Raw genomic sequence first — 19,106 nt, forward strand, 5'->3', positions numbered from 1 at the left:
GTTGTCCTTATTCTCCTTTTCATCCTCTTGCTCATCTTCTTCTTGTTTCTCCTCCTCCTTCTCTTTCTCCCCCACCTCCTCCACTGCCTCCTCTTTGTTCTGTTCATCTGTTCATCCTGTATGTCACCCTCCTCTTCCTTCTCTTCATCTTCTTCCTCCTCATCGTCCCATTCCTCTTCATTCTCCTCCTCCTTATGCCCCTCTACATCCTTACCCTACTCCTCTTCCTTCTCTTTTTTCCTCTTCTTTCTCATGTTTGTCCTCCTCTTCCTGTTCTGTGTCTTGTTCCTCTATCTCCTGCTCCTCCTCCTGCTCCTCCTTCTTCTCTTCCTATTCTTCCTCCTGCTCCTGGTGCCACCTGTTCCTCTTCTGACTGTTCCTTGTCTTCCTCCTCCACCTCTTCTTCTCCTCTTGCTCCTCCTCATGTTTGTCCTCCTCCTCCTGTTCTGTGTCTTGTTCCTCCTTGTTCTCATTCTCTTTCTGTGTTCCTCATCCCCTTCATCCCCTTCCTCCTCCTCCTGCCATCCATCAGTTCATCCTGTTTGTCTTCCTTCTTGTTCTCCTCCTCCTGTTTGTCCTCCTGTTATTTCTCTGTGATGGGGTCATCACAACCCGGTTGGTCAGGTGCCTGGGAGTCGGTGATAGATGAAGGGATTCCCCGTTTAGAAGCAGCTTTCCATATGCCCTTTCCTCGTGTCAACATAAGAAAAGCGACAGGCTGACAGTGGGGGTTTTAAAGGGTTTGTGGGTTGGAGAGAGCAGGGAAATGAGCTCATTCCACTGGGCACTCTGTCCTGTGCTGCTAAAAGGTGGTCTTGGGCTAATGAATTCTGTGTTACCATTTGTGGTGGTAAGTTGATTTCTTCCTGTAGGGCTGTAATAATCTCTGCAGTTTCATTAACGGCTTTTTCTAGTTCTCTTGACACATTTGCAGTAGCTCGCTCTAGTTTTGCAACCCCTAAGCATGGGATAAAAGCTGTTACAGACAGGGGGAACGTAGTGCCACGTGCGGGCTGTAACACTTTTTCCCGTAGCTATCAGTAGCTGGGAGCTCCAGAGGCAGAAGAGATGCTGGTTCTAACCTGTGCGGAAGGTATTAATGCACTTAGAATCCCCTTTTCACCTCAGATGGAGGGTAAATCCTGAAATGCCCTTTCTTCACCTATCCCATATGGCCCTAGTGCTTGTGCAAATAGGGCAGTCTGATCTTCAAATGAGTCTGAATGATGCAAATGATTTCCTGTGCAAGGGTTAGCATGTGCCGGATTGGGCTGTTCAGGTAAACCAGTAAGGCTGGGACCCAGAGGAGATGGCTCAGAGCATCAGGATCCTCTAGGCCCGTAGTGGCAGCCAAGTACCATTACCTTTAGTTTGATTGTGGCTTCCTGCAGAACAGCAAGTGAATCTCTCTGTGAACATCCACGTTGTCTGGCAGCGTGCAGGGCCAGATGAACTCCCTCCAGGAAGAAATGGCCAGCGTGCTGGCTTATTCGAATGGGTTTCATGTAAGGGCTTCTGGAGAATCTCCCTTGCCCGCTCAGTGGATGTGGTAGATGGGGAGGTTTGGAGGAATGTGTGGAGGAATGGCGATTGCCTTTAGGGAGAGCTCAGGGTTAGGAGGAAGAGGGCGGGGCTGCCGTGCCCCCATGACGCGGGCCTTTTGTCATAATGCGCTGGGTGAGGTGAGGCGCTGGTGGCAGCCCGTGCACTTGTCGTCCAGGAAAGCCCTGGGCGGAACGCTGAGGCCGGGCGCCCGAGTGGCCGTAGCGAGCGGTCGGGCCTGGGAGCGCTGCGTGTGAGAGAGAGAGTGGAGGAGGAGCCGGGGCCGCGGGGGCCTCTCCCCATCGTGTGGCCGCCCGGCCGGGCTGCGAGGAGGAGCATGTCGTGCGTCCACTACAAGTTCTCCTCCCAGCTGAGCTATGATACGGTCACCTTCAGCGGCCTCCACATCCCCCTGTGCGACCTCAAGCGCCAGATCATGGGCCGCGAGAAGCTGAAGGCGGCCAACTGCGACCTGCAGATCAGCAACGCCCAGACCAGCGAAGGTGCGTGGGGGCGGCGGGCGCGGGGCCTTGGGCACCTAAAGCTGCCTGTTTATCTGCAGATGTGTCCTGGTTTTGTCTGGGCCAGAGTTGGTTTTCTCCCTAGTAGCTGGTGTGGTGCTGTGGTTTGGATTTAGCATGAGAATAATGTTGATAGCACACTGATGTTGTAGTTGTTGCTCAGGAGTGTTTGTGGCAGTCAAGGACTTTCCCGCTTCCCATGCTCTGCCAGGTGCAGAAGAAGCTGTGAGGGGGCAGAGCCGGGAGAGCTGACCCAAACTGGCCGGAGGGCTGTTCCATACCATAGGGCGTCATGCTCAGTATAGAAAGTGGGGGGAGATGGCTGGGGGGCAGCGATCGCTGCTCGGGGACCGGCTGGGCATCGGTCGTCGGGTGGTGAGCAACTGCGTTGTGCATCACTTTGTGCTTTGTATGTTCTTTTATCATTAGTAGAAGCAGTATTACTATTTCTCTTCCTCTGCTGTCCTATTAAACTGCCGTTATCTCAACCCATGGGTTTTACCTTTTTTCCCCCCCAATTCTCTCCCCCATCCCCACGGGGTGTGGGGGGAGGGTGAGCGAGCGGCTGTGTGGTGCTTAGTTGCCAACTGGGGTTAAACCACGACAAGATATTTAAACTATGTTCAGGAGAATGTCTGTGAAGAGACTTAAGAGCACACTGTTAGGGGTCCTAGGGATGCCATTGGATTGCATGGCACGCGTAGGTAGAGATCCATTTCAGAAGTCTTGAATTATTCTACTACTGTTGAATGAAATTGTCAAGAGCTATTGAAAAATGATTGCTTTGCTTGAAGGGCTTTGCTGCAGAAGGGTCTGTGAATGTTGTCTTGGGTTGCTAAGGTACTGTCAGCTTCACACACGCCAGCAGGCTGAGTGGCCAACTGGCTGGCGTCACTACTGGAATGGTTGGGTCTGTGTCAAACAGAGCCTTAAAACCAGACTGATGGATGGTCCTAAATGTGATGGAGCCCAATTCTTATCCCCAGGAGAAAAAATAGCAGGTGAGGAACAGAAAGCAAAGTTTTAGAAGAAAAAGTGATGCTCATAAAGATGTTCCACCGTAAAGTGTTACTCTAATGTACATCATACCAGTTTTACAAAGTGTGTTGCTTTGTTTTCATCCGTACTCAGAATCCGGTGAAGAAAAAGTGTCTGCTTCCCTAGGTTCTGTTAAGCGTGGTGTTCCCTAAAGGTGAGGTTAAAGAAGGAGTATCTGTCATGCTTTAAAGAGCATCCCTCTTGTTCACCAGTGAGCAGATCCTCCTCTAGGTCGGTTGTGTTGCCCTTTGACCTTTGTAAAAGGAGTCTAAAATTTTAAACTTGGTCTATTAGTGACACAGGTGCTTCCTGAAGCTTTCCTAAGGGTGTTTTCCATGTGAAAATGCAAAAATCCCCCCGTGGTTTTCAGAGCAAAGCTAGAGAATACATTTCAGTGTAATGTATACGTATACCAAATTTTTGCTTGAAATGCATAACCATGAATTTCAGTTTTTATTCATCAGATGTAGATGCTTAAACTCACTAGAAGTAAACAGGATTTTAAATATGACTGTGTCCTGGTTTTGGCTGGGATAGAGTTAATTTTCGTCCTAGTAGCAGGCATAGTGCTGTGTTTTGGATTTAATAGGGGAAGAATGTTGATAACACGCTGATGTTTTTAGTTGTTGCTGAGTACTGCTTATGCTAGTCAAGGACTTTTCAGCTTCCCATGCTCTGCCAGGCACACAAGAAACTGGGTGGGGGCACAGCCAGAATAGTTGATCCAAACTGACCAAAGAGCTATTCCATACCATACCACATGATGTCATGCTCAGTATAGAAACTGGGGGGGGTTGGCTGGGGAGCAGCGATCGCTGCTCGGGAACTGTCTGGGTATCGGTCGTTGGGTGGTGAGCAATTGCATTGTGCATCACTTGCTTTGTATATTATTATTATTATTATTATTATATTGTTGTTGTTATTATTATTTTACTTTATTTTATTTCAATTATTAAACTGTTCTTATCTCAACCCAGGAGTGTTTCTCACTCTTACTCCTCCGATTCTCTCCCCCATCCCATTGGGGTAGGGGGAGTGAGCGAGCGTCTGTGTGGTGCTTAGTTGCTGGCTGGGGCTAAACCACGACAGACTGGAATAAAATGATATGATGGACTCTTTTAAGATGCTGGGAAGGCAGACTGGATGGTTGGGAGCTATTTTAAATGTCAGGGGGGCAGGGGTGTCCTCTTCCATGCTTACTCTAGAGGCGCGTTCTATAAAGGCAGAATTCCCTTCAAAAAGCCTGCACTCAGGAATGATGCATTTCAGCTTGCCGCCTCCTCTTAATTTGATCTGAACTTCTTCACCTGTCTTTTAGAATAGATGTTCTCACAATGTTGTGGAAGAACTGTGAACTGCAGAGCTCAGGATTCCTGAGTGCTCTTTCCTGCCCTGTAACATTCTGACTCCAACCCCTTGGAGCATGTGCTATTGTGCTTCTCAGGCAAGAGACAACAAACCAACAACCAAACAGCAAGCCCCAGCTGGGACCTGACCTGGTCTTAGTGCAGATGGCAGGCTGTCTTCTGTGTTCTGTCAGTCCTGAGTGACCTTGGAGACCAGTGTGCTGCTGGCATTCAAACTGTTTTAAATGAATGGAAAAGATTTTGCTGCTTGTGTGTGATTACCAAACGTGAAGACTTCTAGGAATGTCCCATTAGTGTGTTGAGACGATAAAAGCGCAGTGTTACATAGAAAGCTTTGCTTTCATCCCTGTGAAGGGATTGCCTGAAGTGCTATGTCATTACATAGTAATAGACATTCTTACAAACTGAATACTGTTTTGTTCTGTATTTGTGTTGTTTTCAGAATACACAGATGCTAATGCGCTGATTCCAAAGAACTCATCAGTGATCGTTCGAAGAATCCCTGCTGGAGGAGTCAAAGGCACCAGCAAAACCTATGTTGTGTAAGTATCCATACAGCATTGTACCCTTTGTTAGGGCTTTCAGTGTGTTAGCTGGTTTTGTGGATATTAGTTTACAGAGGCATTCCGATTGCATCTTTGTTGTTAAAGGTGCTGTTAATTTTGGTTGTCATGAGGTAGATTGTAATGTATCTGTCCCAAAGTCGACTGGGACATGGGGTTTGAACTGCAGCAATGGTGACTTTTAAGATGATTCTCTTGGGCTTGATTTTTCTGAGACCCAAGTTGTAGGTGCTGTTTCCTCTACCTGAGTGGTCATTATTAAATCTTCTTGCTTCTATTGCTTTTATAGTGAAGTAGTAGTGTGAACTCAGAATTTGTTCCCATCTCAGAAGAGTCTGATTGTTGGGGTTTGACTCTTTCTTGCCTTTGGGGGAGGGAGGGTGGGATATGGCAGGTATTCTTATGCCCCAGGTCTGGGGGTTTTGCATCCTAGCTGTAGAGGAAAGAGCGAGGGTGTCCAGCTGGCAAACCATGCAAACAAGAAGTTCCATTCATAAGGGATTTGTATCAGTTTCCTAAAGACAGCATCCGTTTCAGGCAAGAGAAAAAGAACAATATCCCAAAGTGTATTGCCTTTTGAGCGAGTACAATGAAGGAATAGTTAATCCTTTCCAAACCTGAAACGCAGGAAGCAGTTTAGCACGTTGCCAACTGTTGCTAGTTCTCTTTCTACATCTGTTTTTACCCTAAGCTGATATCTGTGCTCCAGGTTTTAGTTCTGTATTCCCAAGATTTATGGAGGACAGAGAACTGGGCGTATTGATTAAAATGACAGCCACTCAAATGCCATCCTGCCTACAGCATCATTGCTGTCATTTCTGTATTCACACAGTCCAGTTGTGTATCAGCTGCATTAGCACTGTTTGAATGGTCACGTTTTCCAGCCTTCTTAAAGATAGGCCTCTCCACCACAGTTAGTAGGTGTTATTAGCTTGTGGTTTTGCCATGTCCTTCTGATGTGGGTTCCCCATAAATAAAGTATACTGATGAGTTACAGTGTGTCTCGAACAGACAGTACAGCAGCATCCTGGTGCCCGTGAAGCACTTGCAAGCAAAAAAACCCTGAATTTGTGGGCACATTACTGCAGCAGTTGTTGCAGTGCTTTCAGGCACTACTGAGTAATTCTGGACGCCACGGCGTTGTGCTTATAAACGTGGCCTTGTTTTGGGGGTTAATTGAAGGATGGATGCTCAGTGCTGCCTTGTGAATGCATCCTCCGTTTCTGGTTGGGTGGCACCCTCTCCTGGTATTGTAATGCTGCCCTAAAGTGAGAGGACAGATGCTGCTGGCATCAAAGCTCAACTAAATCCCTGTGTGTGGGGACAAGGAAAGAATGGCACTGCTGTTGTAACGTTGAAAATTAGCCGTGCAGATTAGCTTTTGATTCCTCCAGCTGGAAACATTGCAGAAACTGCTGGTAGGGTGGTTAATGTTTGGGAATGATGAATGCATGCTGTAATGGTGGAGAGGCCTTGAAAATGTGTTACTCGCCTTGCAGTTTGTTCTTGAAGGAGAATGTACAAAGAAACCCCTGTGTGGTGATCTCAAGCCTTTCCTTGTACTTCCTCATCTTCAGGAGGTACGGGCTCTATTTTAAGTTCTGATCACCTCCATTTCTCTTCCAGAAGTCGAACGGAGCCAGTGAGTGGACCATCAAAACCAGTATGTAAAACCACAATCTGACACTTTATTCTACACACTGCGCTTAATTGTAAACAATGTAGCTTTGTATTAATTTTCCAAACAGTAAGTCACTGAATACTTTACAAAGTACACTGAAAATAAGTTTCCTGTAGTGATGGTTCCTTCTCAAACAAAATTAAGTATTTTTTTAAATTTTGGCACAAGGCTAGAGCCTGGTGCATTTGTGGGTGAAATCCCTGTCATTTGTCTTAACCTCTGCCTGCAGTTTGCTTTTGGAGCTGGGTGACTTCAGGGTTGGATGCTGCTTCAATTTCCCAGAGGTTAAGCCTGTCTTTAGTGTACCACCATATGATGCTAAACATATAGAGAAGGAACGATGAACTGGAGTGAGGAATCATTTTCTGCATTTTCCCAGAGTCTGCTAAAACTGCTGCCTTGAATTCTTCCACTGCGTTAGGCACTAAAGGACAAGAGCGTTTTCCACAGAAGGCTTTTAATCTCTCTTCTGATCCAGTTAGTGACCCCTTGAGGAGAGCTGTTCAGTTTACATTGTGAAATGTTATTCTACGCTTTTGAACAACTTCAGGCATAATAAGCAGTGATTCGAGTGTCTTTCTGCTAAGGTTTTACTGGTGTGAGCTTCACTGCTGCTTGTGGCGTAATAGAATTGAGTATACTGGAAAAGGAACAAGCGAGGAGTTCCCCTTTTTCCTTGTGGAAAAAGTGCCCTCCAGTCTTAGTTCTCAACAAACACAGCAGTCCATTACGAACCAGTGGCCTGAGGACTTCATTCCTGCAAGCCCTTCCGTAGGGAGCTGGGAGGGAGGAGTGTGGTTGCAATTTATTCTCATAAATCCCTTTTTAGCTGAAAATTGGCAGCTTCCTTACCCCTGTGACTCTTAAGCAGTTGTGAGCATTTGACAAGGGTCCCTCTCTGAGATAGTCTGGAGCAGTAAGTTGATCTCAGGCGGGTTTGGTGAGTTTGGTTTCTTCTCATTAACCACAGAGGCACTCTGGAGCTGTCACAGGTTTGGACGCTTTTTTGAACAAATACAGATTACACTGGGTTGGAAATGCCTCTTTCAGTGACACTCAGAGGATATGGTGCAGCCTTTCAGACTGCAGTAGAGATGAACTATTGCTGTGTTTTGATTGTAGAACTTGAATATGTGTTTAATGTTTTGTGCACAGATCGATGACTCTTCTGGATCTATTTCTCTGGCCCAGCTTGTTAAGGTATATCTAGATCTATTCTTGTCAAATGCTTAAAACCAAAAGTGTTTGCTTGTATTTTAAAATCTTATACTGTGATCTATAGCTGGATAACTCTTGTAATGTGAACAGAACTTTAATTTAGATTTTACTAATTTAAAAGTATTTATTTTAACTGTAAAATATATGCGTATTTTGATACTGTCCTGTAAAGAGTAGTTGCCAGTCTGGAAAGATAGAAGGGGAGTACCTTATCAGCTTCAACGTAATGTTGCTGTATTACTCACCTTCAAGACGCAAAGAAGCAGCACTGCAGAAGCTGTTTACCGTTTTTCATACGTTTCATTCATTTTGTGTTGGAAACTAACACAACTTTCAGAGAAGAATTATATGGTCTGTAAGTTATGGACATTTCAGGGCGGGTTGCAACACCCAAACGAGAAGCGTTTCTGGAACATGGACGATTGCGTGGCTATTTCTGAATTTCTAGTCACGATAGTTATAGTTCCGTTCTGTGAATGCTGCAGAGTTTCATACATCGTAGTACATCTACAGTGGACAGCACAATCTAATTTGTTTGAGCGCAGGCTGTCAATTGTGTAAATGTACCTGACTGTTTATAGGAATATGCCAATGTGTATGTGTGGCATATTAGCAGATGGGACCTTCTGAAACTGTTGCAATGCCGTGTTTTGCTGTGGAACTGCTTGCGTTCTGTGCTCAACAATGTGTAGCTTTGCCTGGTGATTGCACTTTGTGCAAAGGCGTAGTGCTAGCCAATGGAATGAGTGGTCTTTCGAGTGACAAAGATGAGAGAAGGCCGGGCCTAGTGCAGAGGAGCTGCTTCTTTCTTCTGAAAATAAAGGCTGGAGTTCATTTCCAAGAAAGAGAAAAAAATATTAGTTTGGAAGGTATCCACCAGAAGAAATTGGACTCCATTAGTGCTGTGCCTAAATGTGTCCTTGATTCTGTAAACTCATGTGAAGTTTTCCTGTGAAATGTGAAAAACTGTCCAAGTGGTGTAGACATTTCAGCTTTTGAGAACATTTAAAGAAAAATACAGGAACATAACATAAAGCAGCTCAGAACTGTTACTTGCTCTGACCTCCTGAGTGCAGACTGCCTTAGCATGGAGGCAATGTGTTGTAAAAAGTTTTCCGGTTTGTTATTCCTATGTATTAAATGCCCTGTTTGAGTTTTGGTCTATTCCTAGGATGTGTTTTTTGTGTTTTGGAAGTGTTCTGTAAACCGTTTGGGTTCAAACAAACTAGTCAAGTATCTGTAAAGTTGTCTGTAAATGTTAATGGCAGTGACTTCATAGATGTTGATGTGGATGATGTTACAGTTGAGCAAAAACTGTCTATATGAATGACTTGACAGATGTTGATGTGAATGATGTTACAGTTGAGAAAAAAACTGTCTATATGAAACAACCATTTAATAAAATACTGAAACTAGATGGTTGCTTTTGTGAATGAATGCATCTAAAAGCAAAAACATGCGCTGTTGATCTGAAAGATAGGTGCTTGAAGGTCCAAGTCATTTACAGTCCCTCCCTTCGTCCCTGCTTATGTCTGGACTAGTGTGCAATAAAAAAATCTGACCAAATACTGGTTAAACAAAAGCAGCTGGCTTCAAGAATTTGATGATCTCGTTGTGCGTAAGGTTTATGAAGAAGTTAGTAGGGGGGAACATGCAGTTTGGACTGCCTACAGCACATGATGGTGACATTTCTACTGAAAAGAATCCTTTGTCTTGCTGAGGGATTCTAAAAATCTTGATTCCTTTTCATGCTTCTGTGTCCGAAGCTCAGTTTCAGCAAGCAGAAACCAACTTCCCTGACTGCTAAGTTGAGTGTCCTTTTAATGCTGCAAAAGGTAAATCATGATAGTGGCATACATCTTTCTCAGTTAAATGTACAGCGGAGATCTTCTCCTTCACATAGTCTGGAGCTTAATATCAGTTCAAAAATACTGGACAGTGTAATTGTTTCTACGCAGAGCTTGAGTCCACGTGGAAGAAAGTGGGACTGGTTCCACAAGCCTTTATGTAAGGTGCAGACAGAGCCTAAGGTTTTGGGTGCCCAGGAATGCTCTTGTCAAGCAGGTTAACGGGCACCCAACCCCCACGTAAGGGCATAAGGACTCCCCAGAACATCTTCAGCACAACTCTGTTTTATATGAGTAGCTGTTTTGGTGCAGCCTCAGCTGGCGTTGTGCTGCTCTTGACGGGACTGGGTGAGTGCTGTGGTCTTTGGCCGTGGGGGCTTCACTGTGTTTCTCATGCGTGTGTCAAATCCTGACCTGTTAAACAGACTGCCAATCTGGCTGAAGCCGATGCTTCCGAGGAAGATAAAATAACAGCGATGATGATACAGTCTTGCCAGGAATATGATCCATCCAAGTGAGTGTTGCTGATGTCAGATCTGTTCTTTGAAGATGATGGAAAAGCTGAAAGGATGCTTGTTGGAACAAGAGAGACACCTTTGCATACCTTTTTCTTTTTTTCCCCAAAATCTTTCAGTTACCTGAAGAAAGCCTTGGGTCCACCTCCACCATCTTACACTTGCTTCCGTTGTGGAAAACCTGGCCACTATAGGAAGAACTGCCCAACACATGGGGTAAGATTGTGGGGGACTGCTGGTGTTCGGTAGTTTGTCATTGTTTTTACCTTGGCAGTCACGGAACAAATACAGAAACGCTCCTATTAAGAGTTGTTTCTCTTGGGGTGAAACACAGAGGTTACCTGGCAATGTTGCAAAGCCCTTCAAACTCCCAGGGAAACCTGCAATTACAAATGCAAAAATGTCTTTTTTCCAGGCCATAGACATTAAATATGTCCATAGACCTTTCTCTGTGGACTTTCACGCACATTTTTGTATATTTCAATATCACTGGAAATGTTTCTGGTTTTAGCTCTTTTTAATGACTGGTTGTAGACAGCTTTCAGGATTCCGTCTAAACCCAAGATGTTTCTGTTGACCCCATCTTGTGACTATGTGCGTGTTTTAGGTACACAAGCCTCTGGTTGAGTATTCATGCCATTGAACGTTCGTCACTGAATGCATATGCATGAGGTCTGAATTCAGCCTTCATCTAGAGATGGTGAACACAAGTTTCCCCAGCGAGTGATTCAGAGCAGCGAACTGAGCTCTCGCGCTGAATTGCGCTGGGGAGGAGGAGCGGGTTTGTGTCTCTTCTCCGAGTGGATGGCGAGCGCAGGGATATTTCCCCCTTCAGGAACCTGAAGTTAAGCCAAAGAATGTTGGATGAGTTCAAAACGCTGCTCAAGCCTTTTGAACGTCCTGGCTTTGTTCTTTTAGGAAAAGAAGTATTTTAGTTGAGCAACCCTTACGCTGGGTACAAGGAGAGCACTAAAGGCTTTTGCTGCTTCAAATAGTCCTTGAAATGTCATTTGAAGTGTGGGTCTTGAGCTGAGATATGTCTGCGTTTCTTTCCTTAACAGGACAAACAATTTGAGTCTGTTCCCAGAATTAAAAAGAGCACAGGAATTCCCATGAGTTTCATGGTGGAGGTGAAAGATCCCAACACCAAGGGTGCTATGCTGACGAAAAGTGGAAAATATGCAATACCAGCTATTAATGCGTAAGTAGGGAATTAATTGGACTGACCACAAAGGGAAGGAGAGAAACGATGTGTAAACGTCCGAGTGGCAATGCAACCAAGTTGGCCAACATCTGGAATAACGGGAGAGGAAGCATTGTCATTGTAGCTTAACCTTAAAATCTGTGATACTTTCTACCATTAAAATAGGGCGGTCCTTCTGTTCCTGCCCCTGCAAGTTGGTGAAACTTGTGGTATGCTAAGAATGTGTATTTCTGCAAAACGTTTCAGTAGTGTTTACAGCGGAGTCGGTCTCTGTGAACGCTCATTTTGCTTCTGGGTTATGCTTCAAAGGCTTCCTGCAAAATGTAACAAAGAGCTGTTGGACTGAGCTTTCCTGCCCCCCTGACTTTTATCCAATCCCATGTGTGAAACAGACTGAAGTTTTCCTGTGGCTATAAACTAAGAAAAGACTACTGTGTGCTGACAAGAGTGGCTGTTTTCAAATGCACTTGGTAGCACTTGTGTTTTTCTGTCATGGATCTCCTTTTGTAGAAGCTGTAACACAGACTTCCTCCATTAATCAAACGTAATTACTCAGAGACTAACTTTACCCTGAGCCTGCAATTTACACTTACCCTCTGGCAAAGGAGAGGTGGGATTCATTTCACCTTATTTCTAGGTGTCAAGGAATTATTTTTCCAGTCTGAGCTGGTTTCGGAGTTGATCCAATGAATGGGAGAGTTCTGCAGAAGGAAAATTCTTGCCCCCTCCCTCTTTTAGTGCTGTGGCTACAGAAAAGTAGTTCAAACGAAATGCCTACATGTTAGAAGGCTAATGGTGTATGAGAAGGATTCCATCTATTCTCTTCCTTTGATAAAATCCAAAGTTTGGAAAAGTTTTCCTTTAGCCATCTTTAAGTCTTTCCTTTTTCCTTCCCCACCCTGCCTCCAGGGAAGCTTATGCTAGAGGCAAGAAGGAAAAGCCTCCCTTCCTACCAGCGGAGCCGTCCTCCTCCTCCTCAGCTGATCCTATTCCAGAGGAGTTGTTGTGTCTCATCTGTAAAGATCTCATGACAGATGCAGCTGTTATTCCCTGCTGTGGGAACAGTTACTGTGACGAATGTAAGTGTTACTGCCCTGTCTGTTCATTCAAAACATCACATGTGATCTTCGGAAAGCAGAAATAGGAGATAACAGAATTGCTTTATTACCACTTCTACTTAATACTTCAGTATACCCTGAACAAGAAAGGACTCTTCTCGTATAAAGGAAAAAAAATGCAGAAAGCTGTTTCCCCTTTTCATGTATCTGGTTAAGTCCTCTTTACATGGGAAAGGATGAGTATGAGAAGAGTGCATCACTGTGCAGGTGATTACAGTATTGGATATGGAATGCATTTAGTTTGTCCACAGCCCTTTCCCTCATACAAAATTATACAGCCAGCTCTGGTGCCTGACTATGCTCTGCAACAAAGGGAGAGTCAGGCATTTAATCCACGTTCTTCTCCACGGGAGAGCTGGTTAAAACCTTCAGAACTCAAACCTACTAATGGTTTTTTGAGACGTGTTTTATTCATTAACCTGGAGGTTGGTGACTTCTCGCTGTACTAGACAGTGGAAAAAAGACTCGTAGGAACATCAGGACACAGCCTACTCTACATCTTCAGGTGTGACAGTAGTGAAATATCAAACCTGTACGGTTGTGTGCTGCATACGAGACATTTGTGACACTATTGAACTTTTATAGCTTCATGCTCTCAATTCCAGACCACATTCACCCATTAATCATAGACGTGTTTTGAGAATTGATTAGAAGCCAACAAATGTCCTCACTTTGGCTAAAACCTGTTTTGATGGTTCTAATTATTCACAGGCATTAGAACAGCGTTGCTGGAATCTGAGGAGCATACCTGCCCAACGTGCCACCAGACAGACGTTTCGCCTGATTCTTTAATTGCCAACAAGTTCCTACGCCAGGTGCCATGATGCCTTTTACGTAAACTGTTTGTAAGACAAGTCTGTTTGTGAAAAGGTGAAAGGGAAGCAAATACTAATTTACATCTCCTTTAAGCAAGGCTAAATGGAACAAGGCCAAATTTACTTTTGAAATCCATGATCTGTTGTTACAGAAGCTTACAGCCTGGCACATTCAGGTCACACTTTTGTTTAAGATGATTGCCTCGCTTTCAGATTTGGTGTTAACACTGAAGGACTTTAAATACAGATACTCTGAGTCACCAGTCATTAATATCAGTGTCTAATGGGATGTGTTCATATATCTGTATGGCGATTTATTTTACGGTTGATAGCATTTATAAGAACACAAAAGCAATTTTACTCTGCGGAGGCTTTTGTTGGTGTATCTCCTGAAGTTCCATATTACCTTTTTGTCAATGTTTTTCTGCCTCTAGGCTGTGAACAACTTCAAAAATGGAACTGGCTACACAAAAAGGCTCCATACACAAATTCAGCAGCAACAGCAGCAGCAGCCACCACCACCACCACCACCACCACCACCACTCCTGCCCGTCACCCCTCCTGCTGCTCTGGTGAGTGCCGCTCAACTGTCTAAACCTTCCCCTCTGTCAATCAGCAGTCTGTTGGAAGAGAAGGTAAGTTTTATTTCAGCCTATGTGCTGATTCTTACTTTTCATAGAGCTTATTTTCCAACTGTTTGCATTTATTCACAAGGGCTACCAGATTCCTGTTCAAAGACAGCCAGCATTAGCAAGTGTTGTGGGCCCCCAAGGACAACCAATACCCACAGCTGGTAAGTAACTAGAACTTCAGGATTTCCTGAAAAGAATTATCTTCAGACCAGCTGAATGGGATTTTTTTTTTCTTTTTTGCCTCCCCACTCCAGTAGGTCATCCAGTGAGAGCCAGACCAATTCGCTCAGCAGGTGGCAGAGCAGGCTGGGAACTGTGAGTATTCTACAGAAATTCAATAGATGCCTACTTGTAACCTGCTAAACGAGGCCGTAACACATAACTTATACAACAGCTGATTTCTAATGAAGTGAATATGCATAGATAGCAGTGGAGGGAGAATACACATGGTAATTAATTTTGAAATGGTTTAATTTGAGTTGGGGCTTTAACAAAGGGGATCTGGGCTTGCAGTAAGGTTATTGAAAACAAATCTCCAGTAGAGGATGGAAAAGAGGACTCTGAAAAATGAATGCTTTTTTGAGGAAACCATAATTACCTATAAAACTTAAATATAATTAAAGGATCAAATAGAAAGCCACCCTTTTGATCACTGCCTGAATACGGCTGAAGAAATTGATTTCCCAATAGTAAACAGCCTCCAACATTCTTTTTTAAATAACTTAGATGATACTGATGGAGCAAATTGTTGGAAAAGTCAACGCTGTTATTTTATGACAACGTTGAATTTCTTTCAATTCAGCCATCTCAAATAGCCAGGATGCTTTCTCTCAGTTGGAGAGGGAGGAGTCTGTTTTATCTATTATTGCAGTGCCAAGTGAGTCCTTCCTTTTGGTACATATTTGTAATGGCATTGAGTGACATTGCTAGCGGCTGAGTTCAGAAGCTTTTAGATTTGACTTGTCTTGAAATGCAGTCACTGTCCTTGGTTAGAGCTAGAGGTAGGTGCCAAATGTTGCTAGGACATCTGGCTAGAAGTGCTGATGAAATAGTCCTGTAGGTAGGATTGCAGTACAAGTATTTTGCATCCTGTACAACTTGCCAAATAAGGAGTGAAGTTAAGTAGACTCAGCTGGCATTTTAAAATTGAGCTCTCTTGAGGCTAAATCATGTTTTCTTGATGTTTGGTACTGCATGGGAGCTGTTGAGATTTGCTCTTTTTGCATCTTACTGCAAAAAAAAGATTGCACTGCATGTAGTCGTGGAGGAGTGAAAAATGTGCCGCTTCCCGTGCCAGTATACACCACCTGAAATCAATCAACAGCTGTGGTAGTTCATGAGATAGGAGTGAGTGGAAATAGAGTTACCCTTCCTGGATGTTTTCACACCAGCAAAGCAGCAGCTGTTCTGCCTTGTAAGCAGAAACTCTTATCAAGCTCTTGACTTTGCAGTAGCATCATGTCAGCAGCTGAAAGCAGCTTTGCCATAAGCATATGGGAAAAAAAAAAAAAAAACAAACACAAAATTGGGACAAAAAAAATTGGTGAGAGTGACTGTTTTGAATTACCTTCAGTATTTTTTTTTTGTGTTGTGCTTTTTTAAGGTCCAAGTCTCCCCGTAATGCTTCATCTTACTCTAGAAGGTCATATACCTATTCCAAGTCAAGAGCTGGTTCTTCCCATTCCTACTCTCGAAGATTTGGTCGTTCCCATTCTCACTCCTACTCGCAGTCGCCGCCGAATCGAAGAAGAGGCAAAGGGAAGAGCCGTAACTCTCGGTCTAGGTCAAGGGCACATGGTTATCACCAGTCAAGGTCAAGGTCACCCCCATACAGAAGATCCAAATCACGGCCAAGATCACCAGTATTTAGAGGCCAGTGTCCCATGAAACAGACTATACCTCAAGGGGAGGAAGAAAGGCAGCCTTTTAACAGACACACACAAGTTCCACCCTATGACATGAAGGTTCACTATGGCAGATCTGCTGACGTCAGAGATCCTTTTGAGCAGGAAAGATACAGCGCATGGGAAAGGAACTATCGAGAATGGTATGAAAAGTTTTACAAGGGCTGTTCTGTTACAAGGGGCGCTCTGTTCATGCTCCCAAGCAGAGACGATGCCACCCCTGTAAGAGATGAGCCTAGACCAGCAGATTATAGCGCTTTCAAACCGGGGTCTGAAAAGGAGAAAAGAGAGAAGGATAAGCCAAAAGCAAAAATTGAAAAGGCAAAGCAGAAAGTAGAAGTGGCTTTTCCTCCAAAGAACAACAATATAACAAAAGCATCTAAAGCTTCCCAGAAGATGGACACCAGTCTTGAAAAATCTGCTCAATTGGAACCTCCTGTAAAAAAAGCAAAGAAGGAGTAGCCAAAGGCCAAGAGTGTTGAAACGTTTTCATCTTAAAAGGCTGAGAATATTTTGATATTTTCCTGTAAAGAGTAGTTTCCACTTTGGGAAGGTAGAAGGGGAGTACCTTTTGGAGGCAGGGGGTGGGGGGGAACGGGGGCGTTGCAGAAGCCATTCTGGAACATGGACAATTGCATGGCTATTTTTCTCTTTGTTTACTAGCATGTGTATAAACACAAATCTCATGTTCATAAATAAAGTTAAGATTCTTTTAGCCTCGTCTATTCCCTGGCATGTCTGTATTACATTTCTAAGTATCATCTTACCATAAGGGAACAGAGAAGTCTCCAAAAAAAAAAAATTAAACCAAAGGAAAAATCCTGGAGTGGGAGGGAAGACTTAGAGTTGGTTAGAAGGAATTCAAGTAAATGAAAGAGAAAGCAAACCCATTCCCTTCTTGTTTGCTCTGACTGTCCCTGATTTGGGCTGTGGGTGGCTGTCAGCAGGGTGGAAGCCTTGCATCTCTCTTCACAAGTCCTCTCTCCCTCCCCCTGTAAAAGCTCTGCAGCCTCAGGTGCTTCTGGTCTTGGAGGCACAATGAGCTGCATTCTTAAAGCTACCTCAGGCCTTGGTCTACAGAGAGGGGGTTTGGTCTTGGTTTTGGTTTGGTTTCTTTTTTTTTTCATACGCATATCCCTGTATGAATTTCAAAGCAGAACCTGGATCTGTGTGTGGCAGGAATAAATCACTGGAAAGCTTGCCAATTCTTGTTGCACAGTAAAGCAGCAAAACTAAAATGAGTGAGACTTTTTTGAAAAGAAGACGCACAAAATCTTATGCTTTGTGTATTTCTTCATTGTCTTATCCTTATGTTCGCTGTCATTCTACACTTGCAAATTTGTGCTACTGTCCTGCTGTTCCTGCAGCCAAAGCAAGCAAGTGGATCCTTTTTGGTTTAGTATGACTATTTCAGTAAGTGCAGGGATCTCTTGTTGGTGTTTGTCCTTAAAGGCTGAAGAAATGCAGAGTCATGCCCATTGTTTTAGTGCGGTCAAGCACAGCTGTGATCTGTGAACTTTGAGTTTAGCCAAGCCATTGGGTTTTAGGAAACCACTGGAATTTACATGCAGCACTGCAGCAGTGAGATTAGCCTTTTCCTGCTATTTTCTGTCCCCTTTCCCACTTGCTCTGTGTTCGTTTCTGTTTAGTCTTCTGTTGGAAGTGGGAGTTAATACATTCACTGTCAGTTCTGGGTTTTGGGGTTTGTCTTTTCTTCTTCTGTTTTTTTTTTTTCCCAATTCTTCTGCATTATTATCTTTGGGTTGTATCCAAGTTGCATACATCGCCTGAGGATGGAAACATTTACCCTGCTCCTGGGAGCAGGGAGGGCTCAGGAGCATATCTGAAATGCTTGTACCCCAGGGCAGGCAGTGTGAGAAACAACCAAGCTGAACTGGAAGCCTGGGTCCGTTCCCAGCGCTAGGATATCATTGGTATCAGTGAGACTTGGTGGGGCAGCCGGGTGTCAGCTACAGCTGCTCACATGCTGGAGTGCAGGGCAGTCCCGGGAGAAAAGCGGGAGCCAGGCACGTGCGTTGCATTTGCTGAGCAGGGCTGGGTCCCTGGAGGGCAGAGAGCAGTGGCTTGAAGAATGGCAGCCTCAAAGGGCGTGCAAGGTGCGGGAGCTTCCTGCTGCCACCCTGGCTTGTGGGGATAGAGCTGAGGCACCCAGCCGAGTGCAGCCTGGTCCCTAGGATGGCAGGGCAGGCTCTGCCTGAAAGTGGAAGAGCTGCTCTCAGGGCCCTTGAGGCGTAGCATGGCTTCATGGGCACCAGAGCTGGGCCCCAAACCAACTGGCTCAAGGCTGCTTTGGATTTTGGAATGGACCTGAAGGTGGTGCCCAGTGTCTGCTCAGAGCAGACAGAAGGCGGCCTTAGAGCAGACAGCTTGTCTCCTGTGGATACTCTGCTGTTGCAGCCCCAGATTTTGCAGGTGGTTAAGGGGGATGGATGTGAGAGGTGGCCACACTTGACAGAAAATTGAAGGAAGAGTTGGGGTCATTTTGGGGAGAGGAATCTGGCAGGGACAGCAGTACCCGGGAAACCCCATCAGTAATGGCATGGAAGTCCAAGAAGACCTAGCTAACAGCACCTGAAACACCACATCTGTTCCCAGGTGTGGCAAACGTGGGAGGAAGGGGGAAAAATAAGCAGGGGTAGGTGCCTTGTTTGGGAGGGGGCACGGGCGCAGAAAGGCAGGAGCCAAGGAAGCTGAGGGGATGTACAAGCATGGAAAACGGAGAGAAGGGGGGATCAAGGATCCAGCTGCTGCTTGGTTTGCTGGTTTGACTGAGCCCTGCACCTAATCCCCACAGCCCGTCCGACCTTCTTTTGGAGGGCGATTCCAAATCCTTTTGTGCGTGGCCCCACTCTGTGTACCCGGTGCAGGGGTGGGTGCAGAGGCCTGGCTGCTACCAGTGGCAGAAGGGAGCACAGGGCATGGGGACCCAGCAGCTGGAAACACCGAGTGTCCAGGGCCAGGTACTGCTGGAGCGCTGTGTGTGTGCAATTCGCGAGTGAACTTGAAGCTGGACGAGCTGGCGAGCAAAGAGGAGAGACCCTTTCAGTCATGTGGGTGGCATGTGGCTGCAGCACGGGTACACAGGGTTATATGTTGTTATTATTATTAATACTACTACGA

General features: G+C 45.0%; 1 protein-coding gene across 1 annotated transcript; it reads left to right on the forward strand.

Annotated features, from left to right (window-relative positions):
• Window positions 1-1,879: 1,879 nt before the first annotated feature.
• LOC142595834 (E3 ubiquitin-protein ligase RBBP6-like) lies at window positions 1,880-18,985 on the forward strand. Its single transcript, XM_075724679.1, has 14 exons — window positions 1,880-2,045; window positions 4,911-5,010; window positions 6,631-6,694; window positions 7,868-7,912; window positions 10,203-10,291; window positions 10,412-10,508; window positions 11,354-11,493; window positions 12,406-12,575; window positions 13,326-13,429; window positions 13,864-14,064; window positions 14,144-14,222; window positions 14,319-14,376; window positions 15,665-16,187; window positions 18,854-18,985. The coding sequence occupies exons 1-14, from the start codon at window positions 1,880-1,882 to the stop codon at window positions 18,983-18,985; spliced, it is 1,968 nt and encodes a 655-aa protein (XP_075580794.1).
• The last annotated feature ends 121 nt before the right edge of the window (window positions 18,986-19,106 follow it).

This window comes from Pelecanus crispus, chromosome 23 (genome assembly GCF_030463565.1).
Source record: "Pelecanus crispus isolate bPelCri1 chromosome 23, bPelCri1.pri, whole genome shotgun sequence".
NCBI classification, from domain to species: Eukaryota; Metazoa; Chordata; class Aves; order Pelecaniformes; family Pelecanidae; genus Pelecanus; species Pelecanus crispus.